This window comes from Dipodomys ordii, unplaced genomic scaffold (genome assembly GCF_000151885.1).
Source record: "Dipodomys ordii isolate 6190 unplaced genomic scaffold, Dord_2.0 Scaffold62, whole genome shotgun sequence".
NCBI classification, from domain to species: domain Eukaryota; kingdom Metazoa; phylum Chordata; class Mammalia; order Rodentia; family Heteromyidae; genus Dipodomys; species Dipodomys ordii.
Window position 1 is genome coordinate 3,575,051 of NW_012267278.1, and position 20,535 is coordinate 3,595,585.

General features: G+C 45.4%; 1 protein-coding gene across 1 annotated transcript in view; it reads right to left on the bottom strand.

Annotated features, from left to right (window-relative positions):
• The window catches only part of LOC105990063 (basic salivary proline-rich protein 1-like), a 183,614-nt gene that overhangs the window by 4,113 nt on the left and 158,966 nt on the right, over window positions 1–20,535 (bottom strand). Inside the window, exon 4 of the mRNA XM_013022376.1 lies at window positions 26–970. Coding sequence (XP_012877830.1) covers window positions 26–970 — 945 coding nt within the window. The remainder of the gene's footprint in view (window positions 1–25; window positions 971–20,535) is intronic.

Consider the following 20,535-nt stretch of genomic DNA (forward strand, 5'->3'; position numbering starts at 1 on the left):
TCCCGGGGGCCGCGTCTGGCGCCACCTCGTCGTCGAACACCGCGTCGTCCCGCGCTCCGCTCTCAGGCGGCCCGGCGGCGTCCGCGCCCGGCGAGTCGGTGGATTTCTGCGATCGCCTCCGCCGGCCCGACCGGCGGCCGCTCGATTTCTTATCCATGTCGTCCGAGTCGCCGAAATCTTCTTCTGCCCCGGGAGCAGCGATTCCAACCGGCTCGTCCACCGGCACCACCTCGGTCTTGCTCAAGTAGATGTCCAAAGTCAACGCTTTGGAGGGATGCGCGCGCTCGCCCGGGGTGGGAGGGCCACTGCGCGGGCCAGAGGCGTCCTCGGGGGGCTGGGGGTCGCTACACGCACCCGCGTGGGGGGCTCCCTCGGGGACCTCGCCTCGTCCTTCCACCGGCCGCTCCCGGGTGGGAGATCCCGACGCAGCCTCCGAAGCCCGGGCTGTCTGCTGCGGGTGCCCAGCGTCCGGCGGCGCGTCCTCCCCGGGACGGCGTGCGTGCGCCTCTGCGCTCTCTTGCCCGGAGCGGTTCGGCGCTGAGGAATGCGGCTGCTTGGCAGCGGTGGTGGCATCTGGGAACGGCTCTCCCTCTGCCTGCAGGGGTTCTAATTGGGGTGAATCACTGTCGGGGCTCGGCTGCCCGGCCGCGGCACTCGGCGAGCCAGGTGACATTTCGGCGGCGTCGCCCGAGGTTGCCAGGACACAGCCCTCGCCTTGGGTCTCCTGGGAGGAGCTGTCCTCCCTCGGGTCCGGTGGCTTCGGTTGGTGGTTCTCACATTTACTTTTCTCACTGTCTCTTTCAGGGGCGTTAGAAGAGGTTACATCTCTGGGAGAGGCTGGTTTGGTATTGGAGCTGGTGGAACCCTCGGGGCCAGACCTGGTGTTCCTTCTCCTTCCAGCCGTGAACAGAGTGCCAAGTTTCCCCAAAACCGGCTTCTTTCTGTTATCTTCCGGTGGCTGTGCTCTGGACTGGAAAATAAATAAAAGGGAAAGACAATGTGAGAATCCTGGTGCTCTCCGCTTTACTAGTTCGTTACAGAGTTGCTTAAACTAGAGGCCAAATTCAATGTAGACCTCTACTTGCTATTGCTAAAATGGGGCGGTGGATGGTGAGCGCCCCTGGCTGACACCTATAGTCCTAGCGACTCGGGAGGCTGAGATTTCAAAGCCAGCCCAGGCTGACCACCCCGCGAGACGAACTCACCTCCAGTTACCAACAAATGGCTAGTGTGGCTTAAGTGGTTCAGCTTTGAGGGATAAAGGCCAGGTGCGAATGCAAGGCTCTGAGTTCAAGAGGAGAGCGAGGAGAGAGAGAGAGGCTGTCTTTATTCATTCTTATCCACAAAAAACCCTCTAGAACTTTACTTTTTGAGCCTTTACTAAATGAAGTAACTTTACTTTTTGAGCCTTCACTAAATGAAGTATGGTTTGGGGCGCCACGTGACTGAGGACGGCATTTCCTTTCATTATAATGCTTTGCTTTTTCACGGAAATTCGGAAAGCCCATGAACCCAAACAACAAGACACAATTCCACGCGTGGCTGCAGAGCAGCGGCGCGCGCCCAGCATCGCAGGGTGGGATTTGTCCAGAGCCACGCAGGGCTCTCCCTTTTCTAAGACAACGGATTCGTAGTCCCCCCACACACACACCGCCCCGCACCCACCCCACCCCCAGACCAGTAAGAAGCCACGTGGGCACCACACGAGCAGGAGGAAAACCTTCGGAGAGCGGCACCCAACTCCTCCCGGATCGCCGCGCCGCGTTCCTCCAATGAGAAAGGCGCGCAGCATTCAAACGCCCCGCCGCGCCGCGCCGCGCCGCTCCGAGCAGCCCCGCCTAAGCCCGGCGCTTTCCCCAACGCCAGCGCCGACTGGGATAAATAAATACCCTGAGGTCGCGGGACGGAAAGACACCGAAGGCCGAGGGGGCGCGAGGGCTCCGGACACCTGGCCAGCCGCAGGGGGCGGGGGGGGGACGCTGGGGAAGGAAGCGCGTGGCCCTGCGCCCGTGGGACCCGCCCACTCCGGGCGGGGTGGGGCTGTCGCAATCGGTCCCCTGGAGTCTCAGAATGGTGGGGGGGGGGGGAACGAAACGCCAGGCACCTGGGGCCGGAAGCCCGGGGGGAGCCCCGAAGAAATCCAAAAGCAAGTTCCAGTGGGCGCCCCAGGCACGGGTGTTCGCCCTCTCGGGGAAGCAGGCTGGGTGCTGGCTTGAGGGAAGGGTTGGGAAAGGAGGCCGGAAGGCTGGGCGAGGAGCCTTGAGCCCACCTTTGGGCCCCTAGGTGCCCTACGGTCCCCTCAAGAATTAACTCTTAGCTAGGCGCCAGTGGCTCATACCTATGATCTTAGCTACCCAGGTGACTGAGATCTGAGGATCCAGGTTCGAAGTCAATCCCGGGTAGAAAAAAATCCCTGAGACTCTTCACTTAATTAGCAAAAACTGGAAGTGGAGCCGTGGCTTAAGTGGTAGAGGGCCAGCCTTGGAAAAGCTAAGGGACAGTGCTCAGGCCCTGAGTTCAAGTCCGGCACAAAACCAAAAAGAAACTCTTACACTCAGAACCCAGGTGCTGGCTGGAGCACCTGGTGCTGGCTGGAGCACCTGGTGCTGGCTGGAGCACCTGGTGCTGGCTGGAGCACCTGGTGCTGGCTGGAGCACCTGGATCAGGAGCCCAAAAGCAAGCCCCACCTTTCCCGGAAGGTGAGCAGCACGAGGCAGGGAGATTCACTGACTCCGCAGGGAGATTCACGGCCCTCTCTTACATTTCATTTGCGCTCCATGCAGCTGTAAGGTGACGCCTGTGTTCGGGCAATCCTGCAGTGTGACAGCCGGATGAGTAAAGATCTGTGCAGACAGGAAGGAAGTTCCCAAAGCTAACAGACTAAAACAACCCGCTCAGGGGACGATTCACACCCTGCGATGATTCCACATCAGACTCTTAAATCCGTTACAGCTGTCAAACCCATGTAGTGCATGGGGAGGTGCCCACCCACCATAGAGCTGATGAGCCTGTGGCTCAGGAATCAGATCACGACCTCTATCATCTCTCCCCACCCCCTGGCAGAGCTTCTGCCTGAAAAGCACCAGGTGGGACTTTGCAAGTATGGAGCTGGACTGACTGGTGGCCTAGTGATGGAGCCATTCTCCCAGCTCTCAAAACTAGACTATTTGCTTCTAAAATCCCACCAGAGGTTGCTACTTGATCTAGTTCTTCCGTGGTTATAGAAATAGAGAAGGATTCACTATGGTTTAATTTTAAAAACTGAAGCAATTCTGGCTTCCTAAGGAAACATTTGGATTCTTTTATTACAAGTCAAAGTATTACAGGATTTTAAGTCATAATACATGCTCACAAGCCCTCCTTATGTAAGACACCTGCTAAATGATTTGTGTAGACTTTTATTTTTATTTTCCAACAGCCCTCATGCTAGGTAGTCTTCATACCTGTTTGTCAAGATTGCATAGCCAATGAAGCCTTTCTAAGTCTTAATATAGAGCTCTTTGTCTCCACCTGGACAGGCCATCAAATCTATCTTGAAGAAGTTGCAGGGGAAAGTAGGTTAGAGTCCATTGGCTCAATTCCAGACTGTCCAAATACAACTAAGCCTGTATTATTCTCTCTTGCCTGAGGAGAGAATATGTTGCAATCCCATTTTCCCATGCTGTAAAGATGCACTGTCAGCAGTCTTTCTCTCTGCTCACTATATGCATCTCCTTTTCCAGTTTTGGCTAAAGTTGCTTTTTGGTTTTTTTGGTGCCAGTCCTGAGGCTGGTTCTCTGGGTCTAGACACTGTGAGCGTTTGTGGGTTTTTTTTTTGTTTTGTTGTTTTGTTTCTTTGCTCAAAGCTAACATTCTACCTCTTGAACCACTGTGCCATTTCCAGCTTTTGTGTGGTTAATTGGAGATAAGAGTCTCACAACCTTTCCTGCTCCAGCTGGCTTCAAACTGTGATCCTCAGACCTCAACCTCCTGAATAAGATTGCAGGTGTGAGCTATCAATGCCAGGCTAAAGCTGCTTTTTACAAAACCAATTACTTGCTCTTCAGTTTAGCCATCAACTGCTAGATTCTTCCTGCCCTCCAGACATTCAGACTCTTTAGCACTTGCCAGAGTGTTCTGTTAATTTCCTAAAAGAAACTTTGAAAACATGTAATGACATGGGTGGTTCTCAAACCATAATGCTAAGTGGGTCTAAGGGTTCAACTCCATAGAAGAGTGACTATCTAGCATGTGTGAAATCCCACATCCAATCTCCAACTCCACAAAAAGAAAAAAAATAAAAGGAAGAAGCAAGACTAATGGTTGCAGTTCGTTGCAGCATTTATATGACATTGAAGCCAAGGCAAATCTAATACATAATGATACAAAACAGATTGGTAGTTGTCAAAGGTAAGCGGCAAGAGACAGGATTATGACGAGGAGGAGACAGAGGAACTTTGGGGTATAGTCTATATAGAAATAGTCTATATCTTAATTGGGGTGATGGCTATCTGTGTGTACATACTTTTCAAAACTCATCCAACTGTACCTTTAAATGAGTATATCAGCAGGGCACTGTGGTTCACTGCTATAATCCCAGCTATTCAGGAAATAGGCAAAACTGCTTGAGCCCAAAAAGTTAAGGCCAGCCTGGACAGCATAGCAAGCCCCTGTCACTTTAAAAACAAACCAATGAGCATAACATAATTTGGTGTATGTAAATTATATCTTGATAAAGTTGCCTTAAAAATCAAGCTTTTTCCTCAGAAATAGCGTAGAAATACAGTGAGTGACACCATCTATCTGACTTAAGTACACATTTCAGGTCTTAGGAAGGAGGACTCTTGAGTCATTTGGGAAGGAAGAGTCATCTACAAAGAATGCAGCTTTCCCCTGGGGGCTGTGATTGGCAGGAATACATCTTTGATCAGAATTGGCTAAGCAAAACCCCGTTCCTTGTATAATGTCAGAAATCTGTGCTATCTTCCATTTAATGGAAAGCTCAAGGCCAGGACACACAGCATAAATTATTAGTATGTTACAGTATATCTAAAATCATACTTATTGTTTTGTTTGGATTTGTTTCATTTGTTTTGCTTTATTTACCAATTGGAATCCTAGTTTAAATTTAGATATACTTCCCCTAAAACCATGTTTGGAGGATAAAGAAAAATGTGTTGAGAATATTATTTGAAAATGTAACCAACCATTTAAAAAATACATCTTTGGTGTTTACCCCCCTTTTTCATTCCCTGATAGAATGTAAGCCCCACACCAACAGGAAAAATGGCCTACGTGCCTTCTCAGAAGCTACCATGGGGGCCTCCTGCTGGAGCAGGATATCAAGTATTTGCTGGTGCTAAAGAATTTAGGGAAGTGGAGCCATGGTTCAAGTAGTAGAGTGCCAGTCTTCAGTGCAAAAGCTAAGCAAGAATATAAGACCCCTAAGTTCAAGCTCCAGTACCAGCACAAAGAATTTAGAATCCAGGAGTGGTGGGTGGTACATGCCCATAACACCAACACTTGCATGGCTATAGCAGAAAGATTTGGCAAGAGGTCAGCCTGGGCTGTAATAGCAAGTTCAAGGCTAGCCTGAGGTACATAGAAAGGCCCTATCTCAAGAACAAAACTATATATACAGAGGCAATTAAGACTACCCCTCTTCCCTTTCAAGGAGTTCTCACCATGCTTGAGGATAAAACACAATGAAAGGGGCTGGGAAGGTGGCTCAGTGGTAGAGCGCTTGCCTTGCATGCCTGAGGCCCTGGGTTCGATTCCTCAGCACCACATCAGCAAAAAGAAAAAAAGCCGGAAGTGGCACTGTGGCTCAGGTGGTAGAGCGCTAGCCTTGAGCTGAAGAGCTGAGAAATAGTGCCCAGGCCCAGAGTTCAGGCCCCACGACCGGACCCCCAAAAAAAAACAAAAACAAAACACAATGAAAATCTTTTCAGCCCCACATGGTATGGAAGAACTTTCTTCCTGCCTACAGGAGGATTTTACACCCAAACACTACTGCTGGCACCCACACTCAGCTCCTTCAGGTTTACTGCTGGGTCCCAGCCCAGCACTGACTCAAAAAGGCAAATCAAGCTTTCTACATGTCCCTACCTGTATATCCTTCTAGAATGTGGTCATCAGTGTACCAAAGTAAGTCTTTATGAAAACATTTGTGATTCCTGAAGATCCCACTCTGTTGATTTCTAGAAGAAACCTTAGCTCTTATCTCCTATTTAGCCATGATAAGCATGATTCAAATGAACATTATTGAAAATAATAAGATTAGCTATAGTACTTTGGTAATACCTTAGGTTCACAGCATATGCCTGGGTGTTTGGGCCTTTGTTTACCTGAACTCTTTTATCTGAATAGGTAAAAGCTAGGGAACAGTATCCAGGTCCCGACTTCAAGCCCCAGTACTCGCAAGCACGTGCGCGCGCGCGCACACACACACACACACACACACACACACACACACATACACACGGTGAAAGCCAACATTTGTCCCAAAGGATCACAAGGAGTAACACTCTTTACAGTTAATGAAAAGCATCATTAAATTGCCACAACCAGCCATTGTTTGGTCCATGGTTCAGCTATTGCTATGGTGCATCAGCAGTAACACAGTAGACCTCTAGAGGCTCTTTCTCCAGCATGACTCCTCAGCTCCCAGGGTGCAGCTATTCCTATGGTGCATCAGCAGTAACACAGTAGACCTCTAGAGGCTCTTCCTCCAGCATGACCCCTCAGCTCCCTAACACAGTAGACCTCTAGAGGCTCTTTCTCCAGCATGACTCCTCAGCTCCCAGGGTGCAGCTATTCCTATGGTGCATCAGCAGTAACACAGTAGACCTCTAGAGGCTCTTCCTCCAGCATGACCCCTCAGCTCCCAGGGTGCAGTCTTGCTTGTGCTGCAGTCTTGCTTGTCTCTGTGCTGTCCTAACACCTGTCCTTGCTTCCAATGCCCATCCCTTTTCCTATGCCCACTAGTGGTGGCGGTTGTTATTGTTATGTAATCTCTGTGTTTTCACGGGGGGATGGCATGAGGATTGAAATGTTTTTTGTCACCTCACACCCAAACAATAAGCACATCTCATCATGTAAAATAAGTTTACAATTGAGTAAAACAATAGAGACAGAGAGGCTGGGAAGGTGGCTTACTGGTAGAGCGCTTGCCTTGCATGCATGAGGCCCTGGGCTCGATTCCTCACCACCACATAAGCAGAAAAGGATGGAAGTGGAGCTGTGGCTCAAAAGTGGTAGAGCTCTAGCCTTGAGCTGAAGAGCTGAGGGACAGGGCCCAGGCCCAGAGCTCAGGCCCCACAACTGACAAAAAAAAATAGGGACAATTTTTTTTAACTTCCAAGTTTACTAATGTCAAAGAGAAAGAAAGAGAGAGAAAGGGAGAGAAAGGAAGAGAAAGGAAGAAGAAAGTGAGAAAAAGAGAGGCATTACTGAATAGGAAGTCAACATGTATGAAACAGTTTAATTTCATTAAAGTAAGGAGTTTAGGCCAGGGATAGTGGCTTCCACCTGACATCCTAGCTACACCGGAGACAGAAATTTGAGGATCAAGGTTTAAAGCCAGCCCAGACAGAAAAATCTGTCAGACACTTAACTGGAATTGGTGGTGTGGTCTAGTACTAGCCTTGAGCAAAAAAACCTAAGCAAGAGCACCTGGTCCAGAATTCAAACCCTACTGGTACAAAAAGAAGCTTCTTTAAAAAAAATTCCCAGATTCAGGAAAGAATTATCTTTAAATCATTTATTTATTGGCAAAAAATAAAGTGAAACCTACTTGTAACCTACCAGTAACACTTGATCAGCCAGAAAGGAAGATAAAAGATAATATTGAGGATTGTTTGAATTGTGGGATCAACTACTAATTTCACTAACAATTACTTTGTGCCAGGAGTGTTTTCTTACTTTAAAAAGGCATATTATAAGCCAGGTGCCAGTGGCTCACACCTGTAATCCTAGTTACTCAAGAGGCTGATATTTGAGGATCACAGTTTGAAGCTAACCGGAGGAGGTAAGTCCACAACACTTTTATCTCAATTAACCACCCAAAACCAAAAACAAAAGCAAAAACAGAAGTAGAGCTGTGACTCAAGTGCTAGAGTGCTAGCCTTAAGGAAAAAAAAAAGTCAGGAATATGCCTAGGTCCCTGAGTTCAAGCCCCAGAACCAGCAAAAAAAAAAAAAAAGAAAAAACAGAGTGGGGGGGGGGGGGGGGGGGAAGAGGAAGGCAAGCTACGGCACAAAAAGTAATTTTCCTAAGAAATAAATCAGGCTTTCTAGAAGTTAGCTCAGTAATATTTCCCATCTGATAATACAATGTGTCACTAGAAAAATCAGTCTTAATCAGAATAACATGAGGTGTGCCGCTTTTGTAACTGTGCTCACTGTATGGAATGCATTACAGCTGCGCACATGCTCATTCCCAGACCCAACCGTTCAATAGGATGTCAGAGAGCACAGGGCAGGTGAGCCTACCCTTGTGCTGGATGGAGCTCTGTTTGGAATTGTGGTAACTGTGTAAACGGTGTGCAAGGATTTCTGCTGGCTCTCCTTTCTTTACCCTTGTCAATGTTCCAGGCACCCAATCATGATAGAATATAGAAACTGACTCCTTTGCCCTTTGGTTTCGGTTGGGTTCACTCAGTGTAGATCATTGATAGGAGGGGAGAAAGAGAGAGAGACAGACTAGAAGGGCCTTTAGGACATGTTGAATGTACAATATGACAAGGCCTCTGTCAAGCCGTTCTGCCTAGTAGCTAGAAATATGTTCTAGAAATAGCCTTCTCCTTCAGACTTAGGTGAGAAAGTGTCTCTACAAATAACAACTAAGCCACATGTCAATGGCTCATGCCTGTAATCCTAAGATTACAGGAGACTAAGATCTGAGGATCATGGTTCAAAGCCAGGCCAGCAGAAAAGTCTGTGAGATTCTCACTTTGCTGCTGCCTTAACCTTGCATTTCCAGCCTCCAGAGCGCTATCCTCTCTACCTTACAGAGCATCTTCTGGCACAGTCTCTTTTAGTGTTCTGCAATATGGCCACATAGCTCCCAAGTAAATCTGCTCTTCTTTCTGTGTTTTAAGTTCTGGAGCCTCCTACTTACCACTACTTGTACCTTCGGGGCCAACATGAAGTAAAGGTTAGGGCTGCTTGAAGACCAGCTCTGTGATAAAGCATCTGATAACTGACATAGTTTACAGTGAGCACAAGCTGGATAACAGTGTGAGCATGACCTGGGTTGGGACAGATAGGAGAAGAGGATATCACGAGGTGTGCTGCTTACAAAGGCACACAATTTAAAGCATGTATATGGTTTATGCCTGGAATTCTGCATTTGATACTGCAGACTGCAGGTCAGGCCACAGGTAACAAAACTCAGGTAAAGGAGAAGTCACAGATTGGGAGAAAGGAGTCGGGATGGGGAAGACCTCTGCCCTCTCCTGTTCACATGACAATAATTTCTTCATCTTCCCTTACTTGAAACTGCAACTGAGGCTGTTTTAAATTCCTTTCAGAACCCAAGTCTAAGAAAGTAAATAATTACATACACATATTATACACAAATCATACACACCTTCCATTCTAACCCTATTACAAACACAGAAACGTGGGACAGATTGAAATAATCTTTAGAAAAAAAAAAGAAGAGGTATGCAAAGAGAAGAACAATGTGAGAACACAGTCATAACACTCAATGTACGTATGTGAAAATAGAATCAGGAAACTTCACGAAACTGGTGGAGGAAGGGGTTGGTGGGAAGGGAATGATGGAAGGGTCAACTGATCAAGATGCATTGTACACCTAAATTAATACGTTAAGTTGAAACCCCCACGTAAATTACCTGAATATTAAAGGTAATACTCAACTTTCAAAAAAAGAAAAAGAATTAAAATTATGGATTATGTATTTAAGCATAGGGCCTTGGAAGAAACCATGTGAGTCAAGAATTTCTTTGACCACTCTTAGACTCCTTATAAGCCTTGGCTATCCCTTTTAAACCATTCTGTCTTACTTTTCTCAACTATCCAAGCTAGTGGGCTATGTGTTTCTTGGACCAAGTCCACAAGCAACAAGAGTTCCTGATGGTGAAGAAAATATAGCCATAAATTCAACAGTTGCTCAAGCATTTTCTCTTTCTCACAAAGGTATCTGTCAGACTGAATTAATTTGCTTTACAGCTGAGATAAATAATAAATTGGTGAATTTTTTTTCTTGCTCATAATGTCTAACTAAAATAGGAGTTTGTGATTGATGGTAAGTACTTCCTATCTGCCTCCTGGGTTGTGTGTGCTTATCTTGATTAACTTTATCAATTCACTAACTAGAGAATTTAAGTTTAGCTGGACTGGAAAATAGGAATGTGCTCATTATGTAGTCAAATCAGTTCTTGCTTCATGGACTTTCAAGGGTAGTTACTTTAAAACACAACTGAGCCCCCAGTAAGCCTGAGAATCTAAGTACTGAAGAAGCAAGGACTAATCTTCAGTTGGGATTTGTATATAAAAGATTTGATGAAATTGACCAGAAACAAGTTGGGGAGAAGAGGGTGGAGATCCCCAGAGAGGACTGACAGTCTGTGGCCTTCATACCAGCCTCTGATGGTCACCAAGGTGGGCAGCACTGGAAGGCGATGGAGACCAGCAGAGCAATGGGGAGGGCAGCACTGTAAAGAAAGGACACGCGTCTCCAAGACAGCACCGTTAAGAGATGATCGGATCACTGGTACCAAGAGCATGAGCCACCATGCTCAGGTATATTCTGCTTCTTACTTTGAAAAGTATTAGCCAGGTACGGTGACATACATCTGTAATCCCAGCACTGAGGAGCCTGAGGCAGTAGGATCTCAACTTTGAGGCCAGGATGGGAATGTGGCTCAGTGGTAGAGTGCTTGCCTAGCATGCATGAAGCCCTGGGTTTGATTCCTCAGTACCACAGAAACAGAAACAGGCAGAAGTGGTGCTGTGGTTCAAGTTCAAGCCCCAGGACCAGCAAAAAGAAAAAAAGAAAAAGTCTGACATGTTGCTATCCTTGCTGTCCTTTATACTGCAGGCTGAAGTTTGAGATGCTAAGTAACTACTAAGAGCCTGCTTTGATTGATGGGATGGAGACTAACATAGCAGGACATCCCAGGTTTACAAGGGTTAATGCATCTTCAGGGTGTGGTCTTTCATTGCTTACAAACACTTGTCTCTAAATTGTTATAGCTAGAATAAAGAAAAACACAAGTCTACTCTTTAAGAATATTTTTTTGTTGTAGATTATGTTAGCAGATGCTAAGTGAAGTACGCAGACCGTGGCTCATCCTGAGTAAAACAAGACCCTCACTTTCTGTAACCATATCTTTTTTTACTTTCTTCTTAGCAAGTGGTAGAGCTCCAGCCTTGAGCAAAACAACCATAACAAACAAACTAGAAAGTAAAAATTTGAGGCTTGAACTCAGGGCCTTATCCTGTCCTGTCCTGAGTTGATGGTACTGGGGCTTGAACTCAGGGCCTTGCATTTACTAAACAGGCACTATATCAGTGAGTTCCATTCCTCAGCCCAATTTCTTCTGAGCATGGCACTGAGTGTGTTTTATACACTTCTTGGCCTTTACGTTTCCTCTTGTGATTTCTTTCAGCTAACATTTCTTAAAGAATATTGGCTGGAACTTTCATCATTTACTTTCTGGTGTGGTATTGAACTTGGGACTTTGTACATGCTGGGCAAATGCTTTACTGCTGGGCCACACTACCAGCCAAAACATTTCTTAAGCATTCACCATGTGCTGAGAATCCCATGCCAGCCCTGTGAGGGGTGGGTGCCATCCTATTTCACATCTGCAAGAACTGCAAGGTGCACATGATTTGTCTCAGTTCACACATACACACACAAATTGAGGCAGGGCAGGATGAAGAGTCCAAGTAAGGAGGGGAAACAAACCCTGGGCCAGAAGGGCAGCTCCAGTCATGCCCAAAGAACTGCACTAGATCGCCCTAGCTGGAGAAGCTCACACCTTAGTGGAGTGGGGGGTGAGGGAGCCATAACATTCATCCATGCAAGAGCCATTCATCATCAAGTGACTTTTTCCACTGGCTCTCTACCTTTCCACCTCAGAAAGACCAACTTTCTTTCCCCTCCTATGGAACCTAGCTTTCTTTTTCCCTCCAGTCTTTTTGGGAAGGTGGTCTGGAAATCAGGACCAAGTCTGAGTCTGTCTCTGAGTAGACAATGCAGAATCTGCTGCTCCTTCAGCTATGAAAAATAAAACATTTCATCATCGCCCCATTCTTCCTGGCAGGAGGTGTGAGCGAGATGCCTTCTCTCTGCCTCAGCTTGTGAGTTTGGATTGCAGTTTGCAAACCCAACTCCTGTACAGGCTTGAGGCGGACAAGCCTGCACACCCAGGCTTTCCTGCACTGCCCTCGTCCTCATTACGCCTGGAGACACAGGCAGCAGGCTCTGCCCATTTCAACATTCCCAATTACAATTCAGATGTTGGTTCCCACTAGCCACTACAGCACGGGTGCCTGCGGTGTGGGTATAGCACCGTGTATCTTTCCATATACCTTTAATCTCCTGTTGCAGAGAAACTCAAGAGAGAACCTTCAGAATGATCAGTAGGGGCCTTCCTCCTACAACTCTAGCAGCCCAAGCTTGTCTAGCTACTATAGTTACAGCAGACTGCTTACAGCCTTTTTAGATATTTACAAATGGGCACTAATGAGATGGCTGACAAGAAAAGCAGAAATGTCACTTCTTAAACTTCAAATACTTTTTGAAGGTTCATAGTCACGTTACTCTAGGTGTTTAGATTTTTTTTTAACTTGACAAACCATTTCTTTTTTGGTTTTTTTTTTTTTTTGGGTCCGGTCGTGGGGCCTGAACTCTGGGTCTGGGCACTGTCCCTCAGCTCTTCAGCTCAAGGCTAGCGCTCTACCACTTGAGCCACAGCGCCACTTCCGGCTTTTTTCTTTTTGCTTATGTGGTGCTGGGAATCGAACCCAGGGCCTCAGGCATGCAAGGCAAGCACGCTACCACTGAGCCACCTTCCCAGCCCCGACAAACCATTTCTTAAAAAGCAATTTGTTAGCTGAGTGCTGGTGGCTCATGCCTGGAATCCTAGCTACTCAGGAGGCTGAGATCTAAGGATGCGGTTCAAAGCAGAAAAGTCTATAAGACTCTTATTTCCAAAAAACTATTCAGAAAAAGCCAGAAGTGGTGCTGTGGCTCAAATGGTAAAGTGCTATCCTTGAGCACAAAGAGGCTCGGGGACAGTGCCCAGGCCCTGAGTTCAAGCCTCAGGACTGGGGGAGAAGGGGAAAAAAGAAATTTGTAAAACATTAAGGGATTAATTCTGGGCTGAGGAGGTGGCTCAAGTGATGGAGCGCTTACATAGCAAGCACGAGGTCTTGAGTTAAAATCCTAGTGTCACAAAAAATTAAAATAACATGAAAAACATGAGAATAAAAGTAAAAAAAAAAAGATTTCTAGATCAAAAGCCCACACCTTAGCATAACGACTACTTCTCAATGTAGTTATGAAGCCATTGTGTCTGAAATTACCAATGATGGGGAAAGTGTTAAAGTTTTAATAGAGAAAAAATGAATATAAAATGCCCAGCTCTTACCCAAAGTTTTATACTTATGTCTCTATAATCAAACTAGTAAATAAAGTTTAATAGGCCCTATATAAAATTCTTCTTCTAAAAGGTTTACAGGATTGATTTGTTTTGTTTTGTTTTCTCTTAGTTTAATCCCCACAACTCCTGGAATCATAGGGTTGTAAGAAGCTGAGTTGGTCCTATAAATTTCTGCACCCTAATAATTCGCCTTTGGGGAAAGTATGTGCAATACATAATAAGTTGCTATGGAACAAGGCGGGTGGAGGAGAGTTGCCGGCCAGCAACGCCCACTGCGAAATATATTTGGAAGATAACCTATATTTTAAAAGAACGTGAAGTAGATTTCTAACTCATGCTACTGTGAAGAAAAAGAAAAAGCCATCCTGCCTTTCAAAACCATGTTTTTCCACTAGTGTTGCTTTTTTTTTTCCTCACTAGGCTGAGTATCTGTTTATCTTTAAATTTAACAAAGGGGTGGGGACAAAAGTTGTTTTTAACTCAAGGCTAAGAACAGGATTAAATAAATTCTTTAGAGCACACCCCACCACAGGACTATAAAACAGAAATGGTCACAATGGCGGCATGAACTCCAATGGATTTAACTAGAGTAGCTGGCTAATGATCCCCAAGCTAGCAGACAGTGTAGCTCTCATTCCGGCTCTGCATTCTCAATCAAGCTAAAGTGACCCAGGGACTCAGCCCCCTCCTACTCTAGTCCTTCTGCTCACAAGTGCTTAAGATTATTTAAACCAGAAAAAAATTGCCAGATGTAGACAACAAACACATTGTGAAGCTGTTGGATGTTATTAATACTAATACTTCTAGATAAGTTTAAAACAAAGTCTTAGGCAATGAAGAGATAAAACTGATGTTCATTTCTTACCATGGTGTTGCTTCTTTCCAGGTTCCTATCCAAGCACCAAGAAAATATAGGAAGTAGATGGCAGTTTGGCCCACATAACCAGAAAGAACCAGCTTCCTTACTCCTCACACCTGGTCTGTCTTCCTCCTGCTTTGCCCTGTTCAGCTGTGGCCAGCTCACCAGAAGGACTGCCACTGACTGTGTGAAAAGCACATCTAATAAGGGTGTGTTTGATTCCAGAGTTGAAAGGGTTAAAGAGGTGTGCCCTTTTTTGGGGTGTGACACTAAGTCAAAATTGCTGAAAAGACAAGGAGGAAGTTGTAGGTAGTTTGGGGAAAGTTGTCTGGCACACATTAAACCCTATGAAAAATCTGCTACATGTGGATGAGAGGGGTGCAGGGGAGTTAGGGATCTTAGCTTTGATTTTCTTTTTCTGAGGAACAATGTCACTTGTCTTTAAGGCTAATTTTTGAAATTCAGTTTTGTTATAATTTCAGCTTTCACTTACTCATGCATTTTTCTTTGTTTAATACAGGTGAAATTATATCTTATCAATCACATCTCAGGTCACATTATTTAATAATGTGTGTGAAAGCAGGGTGTCAGTTGCTTGTGCCTGCAATCCTAGCTACTCAGAGACTTCAATCTGAGGACTGAGGTTCGAAGCCAGTCAAGGCAGACAAGTGACTTATCTGCAACTAGCCACACAAAAAAAAGACAAAACAAAAACAGAAGTGGAGTTGTGGCTCAAATAGTAGAATACCAGCCTTGAGCAGAAAAGCTAGGGACAACACCCAGGCCCTAAGTTCAAGCCCTAGTGTACACACACACACACATGCACACGCACACACACGCCTTAAGTCTAATTAATTTCCCTCCTTCCTTAGCCCATGGCAAACACTATTCTCCCTTCTTCTAGGAGTTTGACTAGGTAAGCAGCTCTTAAAATAAAATCACATAGAATTGGTCTTTTTATGATTAGCTTGTTTCTTTTTTTTTTGTTGTCTTCATTGCCAGGGCCTTGCCCATTCTAAGCATGTGTCCTACCACTAAGCTATACCTCCAGCCCTTGACTGGCTTGTTTGTTAGCACAGTTACTAAGTACCACATCCCCAAGGGCCACCCATTCTGCAGCATGTCATATATTACATTTATTCATTCAACAAGCCTCCAACAAGGTTGCTGGCTCTGTGTTAGTCTCTATAGATTCAGGGTGTCCTAACATCAATAAACTCCCAGTATGAGGTACATGGAAGGAATAAAGACAATGTATAAAGGAAATACAAGAAATATTGTTATGTAGAGGTACATGTAGGATGTTGTAGGTATGTAATAACAGCTACCATTGATGAATGGCCCATGTAGAAGATTAGTGTTTTGTTAAAGAGATGTCATTTGAATTCATATTTGAAGTACATATACCCTACCTGTGTATTTTTTCTTTCTTCCTTTCTAACGAAGAACTGTTGCTGAAAGCCAGGAGCCTATGCCTTACACCTGTCATCCTAGCTGCTCAGAAGGCTGAGATCTGAGAATTGCAGTGTGAAGTCTATCTGGGCAGACAAATCTGAGAGACTCTTACCTCCAATTATCCAGCAAAAAGCCAGAACTGGAGGCGTGACTCTAGTGGTAAAGCACCGGCCTTGAGCAAAAGAGCTAAGCAAGAACATGCAACCCTGAGTTCACACATACATGCTCACATACACATAAACTCTTACACACTCTCTCTCTCTGTCTCTCTCACACACACATACATACACAAATTATAACTGATAGATCCTTATAAGTTTCTATTCAGCAAATTAATAACTCAATTCTAAGGAATCATTTGTGTTTAAAACTTTGGCATTATGACTATAAGAACATGTAAGAGCATAAACTAAAAACAAGAATTCTCTTCATAGCTCAGCCTGGACAGAAAATATATGAAGCAAGTGGTGCCACCCATGTACCCAGTGCATAGTGGATAGAGAAGACAGGATTTACTTTGACTCCTAGAAGCATATAGACATATTCATAAAACAGCCACCAGTACACAGGCAGGAATATAATTAAGTGCTGAAGACATGTGTAATGCTGGACAGGTTCAAAGGGGAGCTCAGGGAGGGTGTGCAGCACAGCCCGTACAGCAGCCTGGTGGCTTGAGTTAATGAGGCTCAGGTCGCTGGATGGCACTCCAGGCCTAGGCACACCATAGAGAAAGGCTTCCTCAGGACCTGGGGCACAGGGACCTTCTGGAGTGATGGGGCATAGTGAAGGCTGGTGGAAGGTTGGAGATGTATCCCATTTGGAGAGCCTTGAGAAGCTGACAAGACAAGAAGCTGGGTGTGGTGTCATGGGAAATAGGAAACCTCAGCAGGTGTCTGTGCTGGGAAGTGATGTGATCTGTCCAGTGAGACAGGAAGACAGATGTGACAGCCTCTCTAGGCCCCACTGGATGGGAACCTAGAGACAGCATGCTGTTCAGATGTGAAGTGATAAAGGGCCTGAGTCACCTACAGGTATGGAAATGGAGGGAAGGAATGAAAGGACTGAGAGGACACAGACACAGGAATAGATAGAGATGAACACACCTCTCTCAGGATGGGGAGTCGGGAGGCCTGGAGAACACTGGAGTGTTCCACCCATGGGTGGGTTGGGAGCCAGCCCGGGTCATGCTGAACTTACAGGACAGTTAATATTTCCAAATCTTCACTCTTTAAGCTGTACGTATGGACTGTTGCATTGATTTTTCACTTTGAGAATCCATTTTTTGTTGGCAGTGGTGTGTTTTTTGCTTTGTTTTGGTGTCAGTACAGAGATTTGAACTTGGGACTTAGGTGCTGTCTCTTATTTTTTTCACTCATGGCTAGTGCTCTACCACTTGAGCCACAGCTCCACTTCCAGCTTTTGGCTGATGAATTGGAAATAAGAGTCTCATGGACTTGTCTGCCAGGCTGACTATGAACCAGGATCCTCAAGGCTCAGCCTCCTGACTAAGGAGGATTACAGGTGTGAACCCTGGTTGCCAGTCTTTTGGTGCATATTAAATGGTGCACAGTAAAGGGTCTAATCATGACCTTTCTATTCATGCAAAGGCTGCACTTTGATCAGATCCACTCCCCTGTTATTCTTTTCTACATCTACATTTAATCAGACTAAATTAGTCATTAAGACCACAGTTTGGTAGGAAAGATATGACACTGTGTCTAAAAGGCACTATTGACTGTATTATAGAGCAAGAAGTCCTGTAGTAACAAAGGCCTCCAGCTTCTGTCCATCAGCATCTGGAGTCCATCCTGGAAGTGCATCCTCAACACAGCTGGATCACACTGTACAACCTTTGCAATGAGCTCACTGAGCCCAGGTAATAAGTACTCTGACGTGCCTGGCAAGTATTTCATCATTTTCTTTAAGAGTTTGGGGGGGGGAAAAGGTTACCCTTTGTGATGATCATAATGAATGAAATAAAAATAGCAAGCTTGTAGTTTTGTTTTGAAGTAAACCAATGAAATCTTCTTGAACACCACATGGAGATGAGAGGCTGATGTGCTAGTTGTATGCATTTCCAGCCTTGCTTAAGAGTTCATATGATTTTATTAGGAGACTTTGGCTCAAGAATAGATTGATACTGGGCCCTGCATGGATCATGAGCATCAAGCCTTGTCACAGAGAGTTGGGAAAGGGAGGAGAATTCAGCACCTCTTCTACTCCCTGTCCCCCTCCACCAGATTCCTCAGGGGTCAGTTCTAGCTTGAGGACTCTCCTCGTATGTTTACGATTTCTGGGAATCTGGATTTATGACCCCCAAGTAAGAAGTGATTTCTAGGAAACAAAGAAGTGTAGCTAGATGCAAAGCAAACTGTCTTTCTCTCTCCCTCCCCCCCCCACATTTGTTGGCCCTTCCCTTTTCTTCCCTTCTTTTTCCCTTCCCATAACATTGAAAAAGAATATCCATGCAAACGTATTTTAGCTACAAATCATAGTCTGTGAATATGCAATCCTATAGTCTGTGTGCACAGGGCCCACATAGCATTCTCAGTGTCCAAATCCAATATTTACCCTTCAAAAATTTCCAAAAGGAACTATTTATACCTTGCTATCCTCTGCTTTACTCTGCTTAATCAATTGTATTCAGTTTCAATTTGATCTTCTTCCATACTCTCCTTGGTAAAACATCATCCCACAGAATGAGTTATGGGATTTTCTTTGGGAATGTACTCCTTTTGTGAACCTTTGGTCAGGTTAGTCTGAGGAAAAGGGGGTTCTAACATGAAGGGATCTCCCTTCTAGGGGAGACAGCCTGCATTTGCACTGTGTTGAAGGAGATCTTCTGGCATTACTGAACTTGAACTCTTAGATAAAAAAGCAGGGTAGATCTAGATGCCAGTAGCTCATACCTGTAATTCCAGCCTGACACCTGGAGGATTAAAGCTCAAAGCCAACTTGGGCAGCCAAAAAGTTCAGCTGAGGCATGGATCAAATGGAAGAGTACCAGTCATGAGCAAGCGAGCAAGTTAAGGCCCTGAGCTGAAGCCCCAAATCTGGAGTGCGCACGCATGTACACACACGCACACACACACACATGCTCACACATCCAAACAGAGCAGTATAGAATTCTGAGAATTTGATATTGACTATAATGTGGACTAATTTATTAAACTAAGGATTCTCCTCTGGTTGGCTACTGAGGTTTCTGCTTGCCTATAGATTACAATGTCATCCAATCAACAATGTCACAATGTCATTTGGTGGATGGTTGTGTCTCATGATACAATCAAATAAGCGTTATAATTAAAAAATATACATCTTATCAAAACCATCATCTTAAAATTTTTTTTCTGGTGGTAGGAAGAATTCTAAGACAATTTCCAGATTCCTGCCTCCTACATACTTGTCTCATATGATTAATCCCCTCTCTGAGTGTGGGCAGGGCCTGTGAATAGGACAAATGTCATTCCCTTGAGTAGACTGCATTTCTTGGCAAAGGTGAAGGATTTTTGCAGGTGTAATTGTTCCCTAATGAGCTGATTTGGAATCACTCAAAAGGAAGTGGGCCTGGCCTAATCGGGTAAGCCCTTTAAAAGAGTATTTGTGGTAAGGCTTTGTAGCATTAGGGACTCTGATGGCTGTAATGAGGGGAGCAGGCTGCCACAGCTGCAAAAACATACCAAGAGCCCTGTGAGCTTGGAAGAAGATGACAGCCTCAAATGACCTTCTGCAGCAGCCCGTGACACCCTGAGCAGTGGACCCATCTAAGCCTGTGCAGACATCTGACCCACGACAGCCATGAGGCTTTCAGCTACGACACTTTAATAGGGTAGGGTGCAGCATGGAAAGTGCTAGCCTTTGCTTTACAAAGGCACGACCCAGTCTTAGAGCTAAGTTCCAGCTCCACAGAACCAAAGGCACTGAGGTGTGGCTCAGCAACAGAGTGCCTACCTCACAAATGCATGGCATTCTGGAGTTCAAACCCCAGTAGCACAAAAACAAATTTTAAAAAACAAGTGAAATTGAAAGAGGTGGGACTCCAACAAAAAGAAGGTCAGTGAGAAATTCCTGGTGAGTGAAAAGACAAAAAATACTAGCAATAGCAGCAGGCAATATATTTTTTTTAACTGCTTAACTGTGCTGTGATAGGCCCTCAGTAAAAGTATACTGTCTGTTAGTTGGGTGACTCATGCCTAGCTACTCTGGAGGCTGAGCCCTGAGGATCATGGTTTGAAGCCAGCCTGAGCAGGAAAGTCTATGAAGACTCTTACCCCACGCATTTTACCAAGCATTTCATATGGTCATTGAATCTGAAGAGGTGTACATTTGTGTGTCTATTTTACAAAGTAGAAAGCAAGTTCAGAAGCCAGGAGCCAGGGGCTCACGCCTGTAATCCTAGCTACTCAGGAGACTGAGATCTGAGGATCATGGTTCAAAGCCAGCCTAGGCAAGAAAGTCTGTGACACTCATCTCCAATTAGCCACCAGATAACCGGAAATAGAGCTGTGGCTCAAAGTGGTAGAGCACTCACCTTGAGCAAAAAGAACTCAGGGTTGGCACCTGGCCCCTGAGTTCAAGGTCTATGGCCAGCCAACAAAGAAGA